At 43.8% G+C, this 21,153-nt stretch overlaps 1 protein-coding gene across 2 annotated transcripts in view; it reads right to left on the bottom strand.

The window, feature by feature from the left end:
* The window catches only part of mcu (mitochondrial calcium uniporter), a 41,094-nt gene that overhangs the window by 17,443 nt on the left and 2,498 nt on the right, over window positions 1-21,153 (bottom strand). Inside the window, exon 2 of one of the 2 annotated variants that reach the window (XM_030772026.1) lies at window positions 4,733-4,846. In XM_030772026.1, the coding sequence (XP_030627886.1) occupies window positions 4,733-4,846 (114 nt within the window). The remainder of the gene's footprint in view (window positions 1-4,732; window positions 4,847-21,153) is intronic. The other variant, XM_030772027.1, reaches the window with a different exon arrangement.

The raw sequence follows: 21,153 nt of genomic DNA, 5'->3' as shown, positions 1-21,153 counted from the left end.
TTGGATGGAATTTTCCTTGCAACATATTTTACAGTATTTAATAAAAAGAGTTGCAGCAAATACTACAGGGGAATTTAATATTCTCTTTTTTTTTGCTTTTTTTTCCTCCTTCATGCATTTTAAGTCAGTTCTCTCAATGCACAACTCAACTTCGTTTTTCTGAGATGGGGGAGGACAGAAAACAAGAGCAGGAAGGCGAGCAATAGCTTCTCGTCTCCCCACTCACGTCTCTCACAGTGATGCATGTCGGGGCTGAAGGTCACGACGCGTGTGAGGAAAAGTGGAGGCATGCAGTGAGCTGATTTTCTTCACTACAACCGCTGCCCTCCAACTAGACAACAACTCCAGACCCGCACAAAGAAATACAATTAACTAATGAACCGGACAATATACTGGAAGACCCCTAATTGCTCCACAAACCCTCTACACACACACACACACACACACACACACACACACACACACACACACACACACACACACACACACACACACACACACACACACACACATCCCTTGACCCTGAGCTGCACAGGAACTGTCTGGGTAATCAAGCAGGACATCCAATATAGTTTTATCATTCAATGATGTTCTCACACTGCAGGCAGTCAGGGAAGCCCTATTCCAGAGAGCTGTTATGTTTTAGCAGTAGCTGCTCTACAGACATGTCTCCAGGCAAACATGCACCATCCTCCTCTTAAGAGTGAACAGTCAAACCTGCACCTTAATGCCCTTATGAGTGAACAGCCCAACCTGCACCTTAATGCCTGAAAGAGCGATCTAAATTGAGCCTAGGTTGACGCGCAACAGCGCGTATCTTGAAATGATGCACGGCCGAGTTATTGATGTTTGGTCTGGTTTATTGTTTTTGATGAAGTGATAATTAATCCGATTATGATAACATTCCTACCGTGCCAGATGGAGGTGCATGGGTTGTTTGAGGCTTTGTTGTTTGTTGAAATTCCAAAATGGTCGCGCTCGCTGCGGTCAAAAACCGTATGGCTGCCTCCTTCCCAGACACGAGTTCTATTCTAAATTAAAAAGCTTAACAGAGCAGGTGCTGCAGTCACCTGTCTGAATGCATGGGCGTGTCCTTTTGCACCTCCATATTGCTTAGGTAGATAAAATATCCAAAATCAAAATAAATGTCTTTAACCATGCAAAACAAATGAAACATTCAATTTATCAAAATAAATAACATCAAATTTTGGCTCCAACAATGCCCTTATGAGTGAACAGCCCAACCTGCACCCTACTGCTCTTATGAGTGAACAGTCGAACCTGCCTATTCCTCCTCATATGAGTGAACAGTCGAACCTGCCTATTCCTCCTCATATGAGTGAACAGTCGAACCTGCCTATTCCTCCTCATATGAGTGAACAGTCGAACCTGCCTATTCCTCCTCTTATGAGTGAACAGTTGAACCTGCACCTTAATGCTCTTATGAGTGAACCGTCGAACCTGCACCGTCCTCCTTGTATGAGTGAACAGTCAAACCTGCACCTTAATGCTTTTGAGAGGACAGTCAGTCTGTGGCACATAAAGGTTGTCAATCCCACCAAGAGGCAGTGGTGCTGAGAGAACTCGTTAATGTCTTTATATATGTGTGTGTGTGTGTTTGTATAAGGGGATTCCAGTATAGCTGAGGTAGCAGCTTCTGTCAAGGACAAACCTGTAAAACCCTGAGAGGGAGAGGTCCCTGTCCTCCCACTACAAATAAGGAGGAGGAATGTTCTAGAATGATGGAATGACTGAAACGATCCAGGACCAGTCTATATATGGTTTCAAAGCATTTCTCTGATTACGCTAAAACAAAACAGTCCTTTCTGTGTGTCTGTGTGTGTGTGCGTATGTGTGTGCATGCACGTTGTTTCTTGGAGCTATTCCCCAGTTTACATTTAATCAGCCAGAATGGAGGACAGAGAGAGCTTTGACAGGGACCCCATGAAATAATGGGGGAAAAAAAAGAAAAAGAAAGCATGGGAAAAGACGAATTCTCTGTCAGCCCCACTATCCAACAAAACAGGCCTGTGGATCAAAGCACAAGAACTACACTAATAAAATTATATCGCAAGACTTCAGTTTCTCTCATCTGAATCCATTCTGTCTGCAACCCTTTCTGCTGCCCTCCCTTCACTCCTCCTTTCTGCTCATGTCTTCCCTAAAATCTCCTCTCCTCCTCTAAATGACAATGTGTAGGATGAGACAATTTCTTCTTCTCTCAGTCTTCCACACTGGCTCATTCTTCCTCTCTCTCTCTTACATTCCTCTTTCTCTGTGTCTCGTTCTGTCTCCGAGTGATAAATCACAACCTGACTGCATAAGAATAGTGCTGAGGCTGAGTCTCTCTCTCTCTCTCTCTCTCTCTCTCTCTCTCTCTCTCTCTCTCTCTCTCTCTCTCTCTCTCTCTCACTGGAGTGAGATAAGCCATCAGCTCTGGGAAAGAGGGTGCAGCTAAAGGCGATCAATGCTGCATCTGCTCTTCACTGCCATTCATGCCAAATGCACAACAGCAATGCAGGGGCCAGGGAGGTGTGTGTGTGTGTTTATACAGCTATCCTTGTGAGGACCAGTTTGAGTTTTAGACCTTGGGAGTGAGGACGTTTTGGGAAAGTGAAGACATTTTGGGAAAGTGAGGACATTTTGGCAGGTTAAGACTTGGTTTTGGGGTTCAGGTTAGAATTAGGTTTAGGTTCATGTTAAGGTAAGGGTTGGGGTTAGGCATTTCGTTGTGATGGTTGAGGTTAGGGTAAAGAACTAGGGAATACATTGTGTTAATGAGTGTACTAACAAAGTATCCTCACAAGTGTGTGTGTGTGTGTGTGTGTGTGTGTGTGTGTGTGTGTGTGTGTGTGTGTGTGCGTGTGTGTGTGTGTGTGCTGAGGGGGGCACCGTGGAAAAGAGTACGGGGAATACAAAGATAGAGGGAAAGTACATGTTTATGATGGAAATGTGTTTAAGCTATTTAAAAAAAAGATTCACACTGAAATGACTGCATAATTGCACCACTCCCCATGCTAATAACACTATTATTATATTTTTATTATATTATAATAAAATTATCATTATTATATTTTCCCTCCATACAGCTCTGTGTGGTCAGCAGCAAAACACTGGGCATCTCATTCCTGGCCCCCCTCTGTCCCTACAGCACCCCCATTCTATTCTCCCCTCTACACGCTGTTACCACAACATCCCCATTCTATTCTCCTTCTACACACTGTTACTACAACATCCCCATTCTATTCTCCCCTCTACACACTGTTACCACAACATCCCCATTCTATTCTCCCCTCTACACGCTGTTACTACAACATCCCCATTCTATTCTCCCCTCTACACGCTGTTACTACAACATCCCCATTCTATTCTCCTCTCTACACGCTGTTACTACAACATCCCCATTCTATTCTCCTCTCTACACGCTGTTACTACAACATCCCCATTCTATTCTCCCCTCTACACGCTGTTACTACAACATCCCCATTCTATTCTCCTTCTACACGCTGTTACTACAACTACAGAACAGGCAGAGGGAAAGGGGGAGTGATGGAGAGGGAGAGGGAAGGGAGAGAGAGAGAGAGATGGAGATATGCTTCTGTTTTTGTGTCACATATAATGTTTTCCACTCACTACAGGACATTTACGAAAATGAGTCGTACCATACACCTCTCAGAAAGACTTCCCCCTTTTTTCTTTCTTTCACCAGCAAAAACCTTCCTCCTCGTCATCACTGATTAAAAAAAGATGACATCACACAAACACACACACACACACACACCCCACAGAGGAGGAAGTGAACTAATGTGCCTGCACCCAGCCTGGGACTGGCACTACACTCTATCTTGCCATGAACTTTTCCTGTCACGTTAGTTTGTTGGGGGGTGAACATATGTCTTAGTGAAAAATATGTACACGTAACCTCGACGAGATCTTCTCCCCATAATGCATCTGGATCATCAGACTCAAATGACCTAAAACGAACGTAAGCAATGTGTGCTTTACGCTGACTGGAAAACTAAACACCATCAACTCTCCAACACTTGGGTTACAGAGAAAATCAGCAAACACACTGCACAGGAAAGCCACAAAAATGATTCTAAAACAGACAGATGCGCAAATGAATCAGCAAAGATCAGAGATTAAGTGTAATACTGTATAAATGAATATTACAAATATTCACTATGACATAAGAGCCACACATACACACACACACCAAACAAACACACACACAAACACTTAGTAAATGTGGACAAGCAGATGTTCTCTGCTTCTGGAGAGGCAGACAGGATAGAGTGGGTCAGTTTCTTGTGACTGTGATTGACAGTGGTGTTTTCTGTATCATCACACAGGTTTAAAAATAGACAAGTCCATTTTATTCACAGACAAACACACACATGTTCAATTCCACTCTAATCTCCCAGATTACACCCATGACACCTGTATGTATAATCATAGAAAACCACCAGTCACCAGCCCTTTCGCCGTCTCACACACACATACCCCACCCACTCACTCAGTCTCTATCTCTCACAAACACACACTCATCCACCTTCACTCACTCACTCGACCTCTCCCTCACACACACAAACACTCACTCAGTCTCTCGTCCACTCTCTCTCTCTCTCATGCACACACAGACATTCACACCCTCACTCAGCCTCTCTCTCAAACATATAGACCCATCCTCACTAACTCACTCTGTCATTCTCTCCCTCACAAGTGTGTTTACCTGGGGTGTCAGGGGGGCGGCGGCTTGGCTGAAGAGGGAGGTCCTAACCACTGTTTTCAGGCTGTGGCCTCTCCTGACCGTCTGGTGGGCAAGGGGGAGAGACAGCACCTCCTGCTGTGAAGAGGAGAACACATGGCACAGTTAAGACCCAGGCAAAGGCATCTCCAAATGATCTGTTTATTTAACACTGAGTTATGGAAAGACTTGAGAAGTCCTGAAGCAGAAACATCCCATTCATTTGTTAGTTTGACTCAACTAGCCATGACTTTTCACACAAACACAACAACATGTGCCTGGCTTCCTCCTCAAGACGTCAATCAAGTGCCTGTGTGCGTGTTTTCAAAACCACTCTGTGAATTTCAGTTCAATTCAAATTTTTTTTTAGCCTTTGGGCCTCGTGAAAGCTCTCTCATGGCTCAAAATATCTCGAAGGCACTCCTCACAAGGGAGAGGAGGAGCAAGAGGAGGAGGAGGAGACAAACACCTCCTGTTGTCACTCCCCTCACTGATCACAAATATAACACACCAGCTGTTCCCCATTTAAACCTCCAATAAGTGCATTTAGGCTCGTTATGAATTAATTATACCACAAATTTCTCTTATTTTCAGGCAGAGATGGCATATAATGGGAGCAAGGTCGCCAGGGGGAGTTTGTGTGTGCATGTGTACGCATGTGCTCCCGTGTGGTATAATAAAGGTCATATCAGGTCAAGGACTGGAAGGACTAGAATGTTCTTATCATCACGGTTAATGTTTACCGCAGGGACTCTTCAATTACCCTCTTCTGTTGAGTGTGATACAAACCTCAGAGGTATGGAGAAGGGGCGAGAGAAAGAAGGAGAGCGAGAGAGAGAAGGAGAGCGAGAGAGAGAGAGAGAGACAGGTGTTGAGAACACAGGCCTGATAGGTACCCTGTTTTCTCACTTTAGTAAAGCTAGGGAGCAGAGAGCTAACGTCTGTCAGTGGCTGTGAACAAGGCGACTGCTGTCGTGTGGACAGGGCCCTGCTGTACACCATTCCACAGCCACTTATCCCTGAAAGCAACACCCTGGACATGCTGTGCTGCCTGGCCTGCCACGCTACACTACGCCACTTGGGGCAAATGTTTGGAGACCCCACTGAAACCGTGACCTTTTCTACAGGTCATCTTCGTTAATCTCACTTCCCTTTCTTTCCTCTTTTCCTACAACATTCACAATGACTCAGCTTCTTTTCCTCACACACGCAGCAACTACAACACACTACAACTGCAGGCCTCATGTCATTCGTTCAAACATCCCGTTACTAAAAGACGTCGTGACTGTTTTAGTCAATACAGCACTGGTCTCGGGAAGAGGAAGCCAAAAGGAGACCTTCACACTCAGGCACAGCACAAGAACACTGAAAAAAGATTATATGTTATATGAATATATGTTTTGTTTGCGTGTGACTGTAAAACCTTGGGTTAAGACAGAGGGCCAAGCCTACTGAATATACATGTAATAACCAGTGTAACCAGGTGTCTGCTGATATACTTCTGGATCTTCAGTGAACAGGTCTATAAATGCAGTCCAAAGTCTCTTGTACCTGTGTGGAGACACAGGGTAAGTGATTAAAAACATATGGGTACAAGTTCAACAACGACTGGGAACTTAAGACAGTGTCAGGGAAAAATTATATTACGTTAAATTATGTTGGTCTTTCTTAATCTTGAGTAAGTCCCATAATTAAATTATGCATTCGCCTGCAAATCAAATGATAAGTCAGTGAAAAGAGAACCAATTTAAAGGAGAGTGACCTGTGTGTGTCACTCAGTGACTTTAAATTTCACTGGATATCCACAACGCACTGAGAATTTTTATCTGTACCACAGTCTACCAAACAACTCCCCTCGAGCGTCGCGTCTGGCCCCTCTGATAGCACAGTCACACTTACGACATTTACAGTAGTTCGGTACCAAATGAGCATTTACAAAAATTCACTGGTCATTTTAAAACTCTAAAATGAGCTAACTTTCTCTCATTCTAATTTGCCATGTTTTAGAACAAGGAGCATCACCAAAAAGAAAAAAGTGGGTTTTCTCCACCCAAAACGGTCACCAGAGAAGGAATAGCCCTCGGAGTATTTTTCTGTTGATTAGGTTGTCAGAGTAAACAGTGAGCCACCTCCCCAGCGATCACAACGACGGCCGCCCAACTGTCGCCTTCCTGTTCATCAGTCCAAAAAATGTCATTGTAATGGACAGTCCATTATTGGAGAACTGTTGCATTGTTTCTTTAACCACATGGGGCCCAACACAAATACCGCTGGCTTTTTATCCACGTTTTTAAGCGTTCTGGGGTTCATCTGACAGCCTGTTAATCAAAGTGAAGGCTGTGTATCCGACGCCAAAGCGCCGAGCTTTTTGTCTGACCCTGACACAGTGCAACCACAATACAAACGCAAGTGTAAGGGGCACTGGATAATCATTTCTGCTGTTGATTGCATCGATTTGCAATTACTGTAAATAAATAATGGCCGGGCTGCCACCTGTTTGGGCAAATAGAGGCTGGTCCCATGTACAGGCTGGGTAAAAAAAAAAACCCATAAATTACAAAAAGGTTCAAGTGGCAAATTCATCAATTTTCACAGCATTATTTATATCAGTAGAACAACATACGGTGTTGCTATTAGTGGCACTTTTTAACAGAAATACCATACCGATAGTGTTCTAACTCACATGGATTGTGGTCACTGTGGGACCATGTGTGTTAATGGCCCATTATTAGTATTCATGGACATCACTACCAAAACTCTCTCCTTCCTATCTTCTATGCATTATTTTATTATTTCTATGAGTTATTTCATATGACAGGACATCTTAACGCTCAAGGAAGGGAAAAAAATGTCTGATTTTAGACGGCATAGTTACGATAGGGACATGTCAGCCAGTGAGCTAGAAATAGAGGAACAAATTTTACCTTTCCACCAGTCATTATCTGAACCTGTCCCATTTGTCCTTCTCAATTAACAATTCCTGGAGGCTTGCATTTACCACAGTAAGATGTGCTTTTAATGTTTTACCGTACATCTTTTTTTTAAATTTGTATTTTGCCTACAAGTAGCCTAACAGCTATATTTGATATCCCAATAATTAAAACGTTTGTTACCATGATACAGTATGTTAGTATTGACAGGAGTTATTTGATTACTAGCTTCATAAATCTAGCGAGGTTGATTATCCTCACTATTATGTATCGCTTCGCTTTACAGATGTTCCGCAGGCAATCGTTGATTATACCAATGTGAATTTAATTCACATTTATTGACAGCGCAAATTTGGATACATTTCCGTGTACAATAAAAAAAGAACCTAACTAGCCTGCAGTTGGGTATGATAAACAATAGCTAGCTAGCAAGCCTACTGTATATCTAGCCCTTCCATATATGCTAAAAGTAGCTAACTAACCTGCAGTCAAGAAACTAGAAACTGTTTATGTGTTGCTTGACAACACGTTTAATTGTAATCTGGAAGTAACTATTTTTGTTGGCAGAGCCGAATAAACGACAGAAAAGACATAATTTGTTGTCTCAAATGATCATTTCTTGATAAGCCTAATGCTTACGACCGAATCACGGCCATGCTGATATACAGTATAACGGCACTCCCTCATGTGATATTGCTTAAAATATATCGTCTACTGTTTACACTTAGGTAGTACAGTTATTAGAAAAAAAAATAGTTATTAGAATAACTACAACATGCCACGCAGTGCAGAAAGGCAGGTTTACACCACCCCCCTTCTTGTCATAGTTATAATCAAGAATTTAAGACGGGGTGAAATGACAGTTTCGGTGAACAGAATCAATCCAGTAACATTGACAGGAGCTATTTGATTACAAGCTTCATAAATCTAGCATTCAAATTGCGCTTGACGTTACTCGGAGCTCTGATGTCTGAGGTCACCAGTGTAAACGATGCCAAAACAAATACAATTTAATACAGCTTGCTTACACATTTTATTTCAGTTTCCATCCCATTGCCTAAAACAAACAATCTTTCTCGCCACAAGTCCTAATGTACTTGAAGGAGTCAGAAAACTACCTACATCACTAGTCCTAAGACAGTATTAGCGCTTAGCCATACATGCTAATTTCTTGGTCCGTTTCAACTTTGTTACATGAAATTAATGATTCTGTATTTATTATCTTTGCTAGAGAGTTACTTGCATAAGAATTGCTTGGTTTATTGTGACAGACAGTGTTCCCTGACCTTATGTACCATGGGTTCTCATACTTTCTGATGAGGGTTTTTGGTTTGAATGGAGTGGATACATCTGTCAGCAACAGAAGAAATATGATACCACATCATACTACGAGGCCAGATTCTACTGGAAGAACTCCGTGACCAGAACGGTAGACTATATTGATTTCCAGCCTGATTTATTGAAAATGAGCTCATCAGGCAGTGAGAAATACATAAATTGTGTGTCTGTGTTGTCTCTTACTGAAGCGAAATGTGAGCAAGAGTGTGGATTTAAAAAAAAAGAAAGAAAAAAAAAGATAAAATTCTTTCTCTAGGTAGTTTTTTGGCTCGCATATCAAAACATTCAAAGATCGTTCAGTGCTCAGCTTGTGTACCCTTTCTCTGGCCATCTCACTAACTCTCCTCAAGCTGTCTTCCCGTTGGCTCAGTGTCATTCGATCACAGGCATCAAACAGTCCTGATCCGTGGCCAAATTCTCCTGAGCAACCTCTCCCCCCACAGTGCCATAACAGAGACAGAAGGCTGGCAGTTCCAGGTCCTTCAGGTGATGTGAAAGAACTCAAGCCTTCATACAGACGCCCTGAGAGGCAGACTTAAGCCCAGTTTTAGAGATGAGTAACCAGGTCTGGGTTAATGGCTGAGCTGTTACACTAACTCTCCACTTAAAGATGTGGTAATGAAGCTCCAATTACAGACACACCAGCAGCACTGACATGGTTTCAGTGGCAGTCCAGGAATAGGCACGTTACAGACAGTCAGAGGCACGAGGTAATTTAACCCATAAACAAGTGCACGCAACATAACCACACATACACACACACACACACACACACAAACAAACAAGTATACACCACATAACCGCACACAAATATATATATACACACACACACACACACACACACACAAGTATATACAATGATGAAGGAAGCCAGAGTGAGCCTAGCCTCATTTGTAGCCTGTGAGAAGAGAGGAACTAGTCATCATGGTTCTGTCCTTTATAAATTTTGCATTGCGATTATGCAGGGGTTGAGAAGGTTTTGGGAGAGCATGAGGAAGGTCTCAGAATACAGGCCAAAGACAAAACCAGTTCCACCCAAGATCAGGTGTCAAGAGGAGGGAGACAATCACCCCCCCCCCCTTTTTTTTCTATCAAACCCAATTTGGTTTGAAAGCTGAGCAGGACATCAATTTCAAGTAAGTCCTAATACACCACACACCACACGCTGACAGCACGCAGACAAGTTTAAAGTAATTAAAAAAAAAAACCTGCTCACAGATGGCAGCTAAATGAAAAGCATTAATGATTACTGAGGATGTTCTAGAGTTTTCTCTTTGTGAAATTTTACTTTGTCCTCATTGAGTCCGCATTCTTTTCAAAACAACACTCTGTGTCTGACACTTTTCCTCTTTTTTCTCTTTTGGTTCTTCCTCCCTTTCTCATTTCTCATTTTCATTTCTCCCCATTCTCATCCTCTTTGTAATTTCACTTATAAACAAGAAAAGAAAAGGTAAAAACAAACACAAGCTTACTAGACCACTGAGCATAAGGAGAGAGAGTTCTTCATATTCATTTACAAAGACAAACTCTCTGACACCGTTTCTCTGTCATCTCACATATCCACCAGAGTGACCCCAGGGGCTGTCAGAAGAAAAGGGGAGGAAAAAAACGGAGGGATGAGAGACGGAGTGAAAAGAAAAAGAGTGAGAGAGAGACTGTGTCTGTGTGTGTGTGTGTGTAAGAGACAGAAGGAAAAGGAGAGTGTGTGTGTGTGTGCAAGAGAGAGGAGGGGGGGATGCAGGAGATGAGATTTCCAGCACATTAAGCAGACTGTTACACAATGAGAGCAGAGACAGTTGGAAGGGAGGGAGGGAGGAGGGGAGGTGAAGAAGAGAAGGGAGGGAAGGGATGGTGAAGAGGAGGAGAGGGCTCAAAGGGGGAGACAGAGGGAAGCTGGGAGAAGATTCAGACGGGGATGGGAGAAGAGTATCAGAACTGATATGAAAGGGAATCCCTGCACGTTCTTCTCCACCCTGTTTCACTTTAAGACACGCACGTGACACAGGAGCAGCACAAGCAGTCGACTGTGTGTGTGTACGTGCGCGTGTAGTCTACAATAATGTGTACAAGCAGCTCTTTTTGCTCACGCTCACACACAAAGAAATATCTCTACACCTGCGCCTGTCTTTCCTCTATATCTCCAGTGTAACCTCCATCAAGGACACAGCAGGGTATTGGACACACCTGATTGGCTAAGGAGTGTATGGAGATTCCACGGACAGCGTGAGCCAATTCAGCACAACAGCAGACAGAGTGCGCACCCACACACACACACACACACACACAGATACATAGACACACAGGTATAAAAGCCCTCTGAGGTGGTGTGTGAGTGAGAGACAGTGAACAGGGTAATGACTGTCATTTTCACTGAAAAACATTTCACTGCCACTGTCTTGACATTGTGTATGTGATGAATAAAACTTGAACTTGACTGGGACTGGGTGTCTAACCCTAAAGGAGTGGAGATGAATGACCAACCCCCCAGCTCCTCCATTCATAATAAAAACACTGCAATACGGCAACGCTCAGACTGCACAGAGAGAGAGAGAGAGAGAGAGAGAGAGAGAGAGAGAGAGAGAGAGGCTTGGCAGGATAACATAAATATAGTGTAACACTATCTAGGTTGACATACTGTGCATATTATGGTATCTGTGGTTTCCAAACATGTGTCGCAAAGCGAGATCATGGTGTCCTGTCCCAGTTTATCTCTGGCAGGGCAAAAGAATTCTTCACAAGAGTTAATGACAGTTAAAACAAGGTCTCTTAATTTCAAATTTATTCTCTCTTTCTTTCTTTCTTTCTCTGTTTTTCAAAGTAATACAGACAGCAGTCGTTGAGAACAATTGTGGAAGAAAAGAATGATCTCTCACACACACACACACACACACACACACACACACACAAACACACAAACATGGGGGCTGGAGGGGGAGATAAAGGCAGAGGGTAATGCCATGAAAGCAAATGCTCCCAAACCTCATCACATTACAGAAAGAACCTGTCCTCTGTGTTAAATAAGAAATATGACAGCTCCTGAGAGTGCTCTCTTCCTCTCTCACACACACAGCACACGCGCGCGCACACACACACACACAGAGGTACACACACACACAGAGGTACACACACACCTGTCTTGAAGGAGACAAATAATGCACTTAAAGTTAGCCTAACTCTTTGCTCCCCTCGACAGCAGCCCATCTGCCCATTACAGAAAGTGAGTGTGGGTGAGAGAGAGACTGTGTGCGCGCGTGTGTGTGTGTGTGTGTGTGTGCGCTCACAAATAAATTTAAGCCTGAAATTTATGACTGCTAAAAAATGCAACCTGAAAACTCAATGTGCTACTCAAAAACACTGTGACGGCAAAAGATTAGCCAAAGACTGGATGGATGAGTTCTTTTACTAAGGCCACAGGGGAAGAGGTGGGCTGGGCAGGTTAGCTGTGTGTGTGTGTGTGTGTGTCACTGGGGAGTGTGTGGCTGTGTATGGTCCTGGTACGCTCCATTAGCGCACGTCACCGTTCCTCCATGGCTGGATGATCATCCAGGATCATCCAACGGTCCTCAATCAACACCACCACGGCAGATTTCTCACAGTGTGAAACATCGCTTAATCTGAGTAAATATGCTAATGTAGCATTTCTCCCAGCATAATCTGATAGCGCTATGCTATCAACGCCAATACAAGATGCTAAAGACACATTTACTTTAGACCAGTGGTTCTCAATCCTGTTCCTGGGGGACCCCTGCTCTGCACGTTTTCCATCTTTCCCTGCTCTACCTACCTGACTGAACTCATCAGTGGCACTTTTGATTGGCTAAGCACATCTGATTTAATCAAGAGCATGTTAATCACACTAATCAGGTGTGTTTGGAGCAAGGATAGATAGAAGATATGCAGAGCTGGGGTCTCCCAGTAGCAGTATTGAGAAACAGTGCTTTAGACAATACCTGCAAGCCTTCATCACTAAAACTTATGAAGCAACGATAGATATGATACCATATAATGTAAAATCTAGGGAGTTCATGGAATGCGACTTTTCAGGTGGGAACACAGCGGGTCTGGACAAGACTACCGTTGAATGGGGTTACGTCACCATGATATTTACACTGCATGTCACCCACACCCAAAGTACACACACATTCACCGCTGAATGAACTGTGCTAAAACTCGCAAAGAGCGAAACAGCCTCTCGTCAAAGCAGCGTGTTAATTAACAAACCACTTCTGATGTTTTGCGCATACCAACAAAATCCGCACGGACTTGTCGAGGATTCCTGTGCTTCGAGAAATTAGAGGATGATCCAGAAAGAATGAGCAAGAGAGTGAGAGTGAGCGAGGGAGGAAGTGAAGTGTAATCTCAGTCGAAAAAGGACTTTCTCTGAATATGAGCGTTACCACAGCAACCCCAAAGCAACAGCTCGGTGGTTAGAAGCACAAGGTCAGATCCACTGTGTAAAGTGTCTCAAGGCTTTCTCTTCATCTAACAGCACATGGACCGCATATTTCAATGAAAAGCCAAAGCCCGTCACTTACCGAAACGCTTTAGAGGAAATACAGCCACACCAAGAATATGCCTAATGAATCTCCCCAAGATCTTAACAAGCTTGAAACTCTTTGCTTACCTAACAAAAATAAACAAGCACACAAAAAAAGCAAAATCTATTCTTGAATCTTTTTGGCTCCCATGGTGATTTCCATGCCCATCTCCTTGGCTTTGGTCCTCTCTGGGAGTGGGAATCCTCTGGGAATCCCAAGAGTCCACAATAAAATGGAGTTTCAGATGAGAGAGAGAGAGGGAGAGAGAGAGATATTTTGTCAGCAGCCCTTATCCACTGTTTACATTCTCTCTCTCTCTCTCTCTCTCTCTCTCTCTCTCTCTCTCAGCAAGAGTGCAGAAAGTACAACCACACCACTTTGTATTTATTCACTCCTTCCATATTAGTCAGTGTTGGGAGGAAGGTCTGAATCATTTAAACACAATGATCCCAAAAACTGCAACTCTCAGAAGTGGTGTTTCAATGGAATTCACTCCAATAACCGACTTTAACCAAGTATATCCAGTCACATCTACAAAAAATACATTACAGCTACTGTGGGCTAATAAGAAAGCTAAAACACATTTAAAAAAAAAAAACAGCTTGGAAATTCCTTTTTTCTACAGCCTGGTGTGGGTAGATTCTTCACCAGTGTATCAGACATAGTACCTCTCTGACAACACAGAGGCATTTGAATGTTCCTAGCGAAAAAAATAATCAACTGCTAGCCAGCACAGTGAGGTAATTCTGTTTGCTGGAAGTATGGAAAGACAGGAAAACACTGTAGTCATACATATGCAAAGATACACACACACACACACACACACACACACACACACACACACACACACACTTTTTTTTTATCCCCACACACCAGATGCTGGGTGTAGAGGCCTCCCTGGATCGTGCTCCCAGGGACGGCGTCTCTGAGGTCAGCCGTAGCAGTGAGTCATGCAGACTGAGCCGCGGAAACACCGCTGAGCTAGCAGCTTTATTCACTAAGAGAAAACAGGTCAAGGCTAATGCTAACCCACTGCAAACAGGCTCTGAAAGTGATTCAGACGAACAGGCTACGCGCAACACCACTGACCCCCACTGTGATGCGAACTCCATCAATTTAAAACTAAAACAGAGATCACATCCACTACAAACAGCCACACACCCCGGCACACAAAACCTGCGGCATAGAGACAAGGTTAGTAGATAGGATATTTTTTTCTTCACATTTTATACCATGAGATACAAAAACATAACATAAAAGAGAGGTTATGCAATATTTTTAATGTTTTTAACAAATTGTCTACATGCACTAAGTTTGCCCTGTGAGCACAGTTTAATAGTTTATAGCAGCAGGGGGGTGTTCCAAGTACGTGGTTTAGTGCCTTACCCAGATAAGTTAGAGTAGAAGTAAACCTCCTAATAGAAGAGCCCTGTGGCTTTGTTTTGCTAGGAGAATGAAGCCATAGGGCTTTTCTATTAGGAGGTTTACTTCTTACACAGAGTTAACTTATCCAGGTAAGTCACTAAACCCTGTGCTTGGAATACCCCCAGGTCTCACTGCAGGCTGTACTACGAAGTGAGGTAACTGGTTTATCCAGGTAACTTCTGGTTAAGTTAACTCAGAGTAGGTAGTAAACCTCCTAATAGAGGAGCCCTATGGCTTCATTTTCCAAGCAAAACAAAGTCACAGGGCTCTTCTATTAGGAAGTTTACTACATAGGGATAAGCCAGTTACCTCGTTTTGTAGTACTGCCCTCTGGAGTTTTCACAGACAGCATGTTTTTACTTAAAGTCAAGGGCCTAGTCATCAGTGAATGAGTGGAATCATGTGTGGTAATGTTGGGTTAGAGTGGAACATGCAGTCCTGTGCCCCCCCCCCCCCCCCCCCCCCCCGACAGCATGTTTTAATTCTGATCTACACCACATCTGCCAACTGTTTACTGTGAGTGTACATTGTCATTCAGACATCACAGGCATGGCAGAGACATTTAATATTGATTATACACACTAGTGTGTGTGTGTGTGTGTGTTCGTCAGGTGTGCGTGTGGGTGTGAAAGCTGTTATTTCTCTGACGGTGACATGAAGGGCCAGGCACCATAACCTGCACTCCCGCCTGCGTCCATCACCCTGCCTCCACTGACTGACAGCCTAATCCACCACTCCAGCAGTCCCACCAAACAACCCCCATCCTCCAGAGTGTCTCTGGAAAAACAACGTCCCTGCATTAGCTGTCCAAATGCCAGCATGGCCATGACTACAGTCATACCTCGTCAGTCAGCAAACACCCAACCCTGAGCATCTCTCTCTCTCTCTCTCTCTCTCTCTCATCACCATGGAAATGCCTGCTTGCTTTTCTCAGTCTTCCAATGGCTATTTATAGATTGGATCACAGCAGGCAAAAGAGTAAAACTGGAGTAAACCACCACTCATCTTCACACAAACACAGTCCACCTCCTCTGCAGCCAGCAGCATGTGAGTAGGCGTGGGAGCACGAGTGTGGATCTCTCTTGTGTGTGTGTAATCCTCAACAGTGCAGCTGCTCAAATCAAACAACAGACAAGTGCACAGAGACACCCATGAATGCAAATATAATGTTAAATAAAGCTTGCATGTGTAAATTGGTTAAAGAGGTGGAGCTTCTACAGGTGAAGTATGAGCCTATGCTCTCTCTCTACCTCTCTCTCTCTCTCTCTCTCTCTCACACAGGCACACAGACACACACACACTTTTACTCTCTCTCTCTCTTTCTCTCTCTCACAGACACATTCTCACTCTCACACACGTACTCATGTACACACACACACACACACAAACACACACATACACATACAGCAAGAGTGCAGTACAATATAATAGGAAGGCAGGTAGCTGGGTCATCTATATCATTCTCCCTTGTAGTGCTCCTATAACTCAGCAGTGCCATTCTGCCGTGAACTGAATTTCCTATGAGTTCACTGCACAACTCCACACTTACCAGCTCTCTCACTCACCCTTTCTGCCTTTCTGCATCTCTCTCTCCCTCTCTCTCTCTCTAAATGGCATGCTTCTTTCTGCTGCTCAGACTAACACAGACACATGCAAGGATACATCAAGCACACACAACGACCATACAAGGTCCCATATAAAACAGATGTGCATGCATCCGTGCGCACTCACACACACGGGCAGGGAGCTCTCCAGTGTGTGTGTGTGTGTGTGTGTGTGGGGGGGGGGGGGGGGGGGTGCTTGTACCTCTGCAGCAGTGTGGACAGCCACTGGGCACAGCCCACCAGTCACATTCCCCAAGTTCTCATACAAACAATTAGCATTTATCAAGATAGACATCACTCAAACATACACACACGCAGGCGCACGCACAGGGACACACACACACACCACTATCAATGCCTGAGATAAGAGTAGGCTAAATCAGAACAGGGTGTAATTCAAAACCAAAAACCATAATTTCTGCATATGACAAGTGCTATGAAGAGGACAAAAGTAATCCAATGAAAGCTACTCCTCCTCCTGCTCTATGCTGGAGCTTTCTAAACTCATGTGCTCTCATAGGCTTAGAGAGAGCAGCGTCCCTGGGAAGAGAGAGCAGTGTCTCTGTAAACAGCACCTCTTCGAGACAGATCCTGCTAATAATATTTACATAAGCAATTTGCCTGGGAAACTAACCTCAGCAAAGGTGACATTGAATACAGACCAATTGTATCAAACACTCATTACCCAAACAACCTTGGTGTTTAAAACTGGCAATGACATATCCTAAGGTAGGAGAGGGGTCTCCTGCAGGGAGTCTGAGCTCCTCTGTTTAGTTCTTTTCCTGAGTCAAGTGACCAGTTCCCAACATCCACTCCATGCATATCTGAGTCACTTTCCAAACAGTCCGACCAATCCAACGCCTCACTCCTGCTTGGCTCTATGGCCATCTGATGTGTGAGTAATTACATCGATTTCCTGCTGCGATGTGGTGCTTAAGTGAGTGAGATTGCATTCAGTGAACAGCCCGCTGGTTCTCCATAAAGAACAGCCTACAGGGAGAGAAAGGGAGGGAGAGAGAGAGGCACAGAGAGAGGCAGAGAGAGAGAAAGAGAGAGAGAGAGAGAGAGAGAGAGAGAGAGAGAGAGGAAGGGAGGGAGAGAGAGAGGGAGGGAGGGAGACAGAATGAGAGTGAGAGAAAGAAAGAGAAGGAGAGAAAGTGACAGGCTTCCCACCTACTGCATGGTGAAAGAGGAGCCGAGAGAAAATACCAAGACGCGCGCGCACACACACACACATATATATACACATATATAGACATGTATATAAAGGTAACATACGCACATGGTTTGGCAGTCTCCCAGAGATGTACATACAAGCATAAAGGAGCAAATCAATAGAGATCAGATAACAAGTGCAAAAACAGAGTGCAGGGGAAGAGAAGGGAGTGTGTTTCAGTCAGATGCAGGTGCTCTGTGTGATGGAGGTAAACCAGAAGAAACACCCACCCTCAGGCAGCCTCAGATGAGTAGATACTGATGAAGTCGTCAAACTGTGACTGGACTTCTGTTAGTGAGCGTATGGTTTCTTCTCTCTCTCTTTCTCTCTCTCTCTCTCTCTCTCTCTTTCTCTCTCTCTCTCTCCTGAGTCTCTAATTTACACTGTTGCTCTGGTGATTCATTACTGAATAAACACTAATCTCTGGACTCAGTGAGGGCAACCCTCCATTTGTGTGTATTGTGTCTTCTCAATTAAACTCTTTTGTGTGTGTGCGTGTATGTGTGTGTGTACGTGGACACACTCCATCCGCTCTCAACTGATCTCTTTTATCTTCAATGCATGCATTTCCTTGCAGTGAATGGCAAACCCAAGGCCAAGAGAGAAGACTGTAAAGGCCTCTGGCAGCTAATGTAACCTTGAGACTTCTGTAATCGACTTGCTCTCTCTCTCAAAACAAATATATTTATATAAATAAGCAACAACATCATCATTTCTTAAGTCAGAATTTTTGCCCGTGTTCCTTTGAGACCATTATATAGCCTACAAGATTCTAAGGAAAATAGATTTTCAATGGTACACTTAAACAAACACATAAAATATGATAGAGTCATAATACATGCCTTTTAAATTGAACTGCCTCAACATGCAAGACATGTCAACTCATTAATTCCCTACTGGCCAAAGTCACATTAACCATATTGACATGGCTGTCATCACCTCAGGGGTTCCGGCGTCTGCGTGGCTCTGTTACCCCCGGCAACCGTGACATGCCATGGGTAGATGTTCATCAACATGCCCAATGGGCAGCCTCCATTTGCCTGTCTCCTCAATTTACAAAGGCAAAAAATCCCCAACACAACAAGGCTGGAAATATCAGGCCTCATCTCCAGTTAACCCTGGACATCGATCGTGCTCTCACAGAGTGGACACTGCTTATGAGCTCTGCCCAAAAAGCACTTTCTAGATCATTCCACACCATCCAGCAGGACCAGAGGGAAAGAGAGAGGGGAAGAGAGAGAGAGAGACAGACAGAGAGACAGAGAGAGAGAGAGAGGCAGAGAGAGAGAAGCACACACACAGACACATGAGGAGAAAGAGACAGCGAGAGACAGAGGGTGACATAAAAAGAGAGAGGGAAGGAGAGAGAGAGAGAGAGAGAGAGAGACAATGCATCTATCCTTTTTTACAATATCTCAGTGCACATCCAGAACTGCTGACCTTAAGCTAACCCCTAAACCAAACTCTGAAGTCACTTTAGTCATAAAAACACAGAGACGTTTAAATCAAGAGACCTTTCAAATCTTATTTAGAGACAATCCAATTAACTATTTAACTATGCCATATGGAAAATCATACTGCCATAAAAATCTTTTGAGGGGCCATCAGATAACGATGATGCAAAGAGTGCATAGGCAAATCTCCTTATCCGAAAAAGAATGCAAATATTCAAAACACCCCTTAGGAGACCGGCGAAATCCTCCTCACTACCAACTATTTACCTAAAACACACTCAATGCAAAGACTATGTCCATTCACAACCAACTCAGCCAAACAACAGTCACAACTGGTCTCACAGATCACACCTAAAACCAGCAAACGTAACGATATTGACATTAATTGAAAGTTTAAACTGCTATATACTGACCACTGTATTTTCGTTATTGTTGCTTGAAGCAGAGAACCCAACCCCTGTAGTATGGGCTGTGGGCCATCCAGCTAGTCACTGTCAAGCCAATCTCTCCACAGACATGTGGCTATCAACAGCTCTGTCACCAAATGAGCATTATACACACACACACACACACACACCACAGGCTCCCAAATCTCTGTTGTTCTGGCTAGACTTCGTTTTTTCTGCTCACTACCACACGACTGGCTCAAAGCATTAATGGATTTCCAGAGAGACCCTTAAAATGATGAAGAGGCCCAAATCGAATGTCAGATTTCATTTATTGTTTTTAATTAAACAAAGCAGAGAAATGAAGATGAATAGCAGCAGGAGGGGGTTCATGTGGGCGGTGGGGTGTGCGCAGTAGGAGAGAGGGAAAGATTTGGGAAATGGAGGGAGGGGGTGATGAGAGATTGTGTCTTTGCAGGTATGCATGACAGGAAGGGTTGGGAAGGGCACACTCCTCAGGCATCCACGCAGCAGGGTAAAGTGGCACGCAAGAGCTGCCCACTTGTAATGCTCTCCTCAAAGACATGCCACAAGAAACATTCTGACCCACACAATCAAACAGGACACTGCTGGAAACTACACATTCCACACTTAAAGACACACACACACACTCACTCACAGCAACAAGACTCAGTTCACACTCTGATTCACCCAGCTATGACCAACATTAAAGCTGCTGGAACTGGCATCGCGCAGGGTAGAATTTACTCAACTGCTTCAGATCTACACTCTAGAGAGAAATTTGCTTAGCATAATAACATGTATTGGAATGAAACTGTTAGACAGGCAGTTAGAACCAGAGGGTTTTCCCCCCCCCCTTTATTTTAAACAAGCTCAGATTTCAGAAGAAGGAAAAAATAACCAAGCATCTACCCATTCATCATCACACTGCCCTCCCAGGTCTCCTCTAACGTCCTCATTAAAGACGACCCGTTAAGAGGAGCAGAGTGCAAAGAAACAACAAGGCAACTAATTTTACAGGGAAGACCAAGAGTGCTTTCAGGTAAATTAAACTGTTATTTTTTGGGGGGGGGGGGGTTCTTGCATTCAAAAAGATAAAATTCTTCAATTCTGAAAACATTAAAGATCATATTACAGAACTCTAACAGATAAATAACACAGAGGGAACAGAGAGAGGGAGACACCCCACAGTAAATGACAGGCAAACCCTAAGGGTTTCCTCTTCAAGTATCTCATCCACACTGTTAGATAAGATTAGACAGATTTACAGACTAACAAATCAAATGCTGAGATCGTTCATTTGTACAATTGCACTTAATCTACAACCCGCATCTATCTTCTGGAGGTCACTCCATCACTCACAGGATCACCAACCCTTGAACTGAAAAAAGCATCAGTCATTTCTGTTTTGACTCAACCCATAGCCCAAATGTCACAAAATATTTAGACTGACTGCCCTGTTCACCAGAAGGCCGATGGTGTCAAAAACCAGAA

This window comes from Chanos chanos, chromosome 4 (genome assembly GCF_902362185.1).
Source record: "Chanos chanos chromosome 4, fChaCha1.1, whole genome shotgun sequence".
NCBI classification, from domain to species: domain Eukaryota; kingdom Metazoa; phylum Chordata; class Actinopteri; order Gonorynchiformes; family Chanidae; genus Chanos; species Chanos chanos.
Note: the sequence above shows the minus strand (reverse complement) of the source record. Positions and strands in the feature narration are given on the sequence as shown.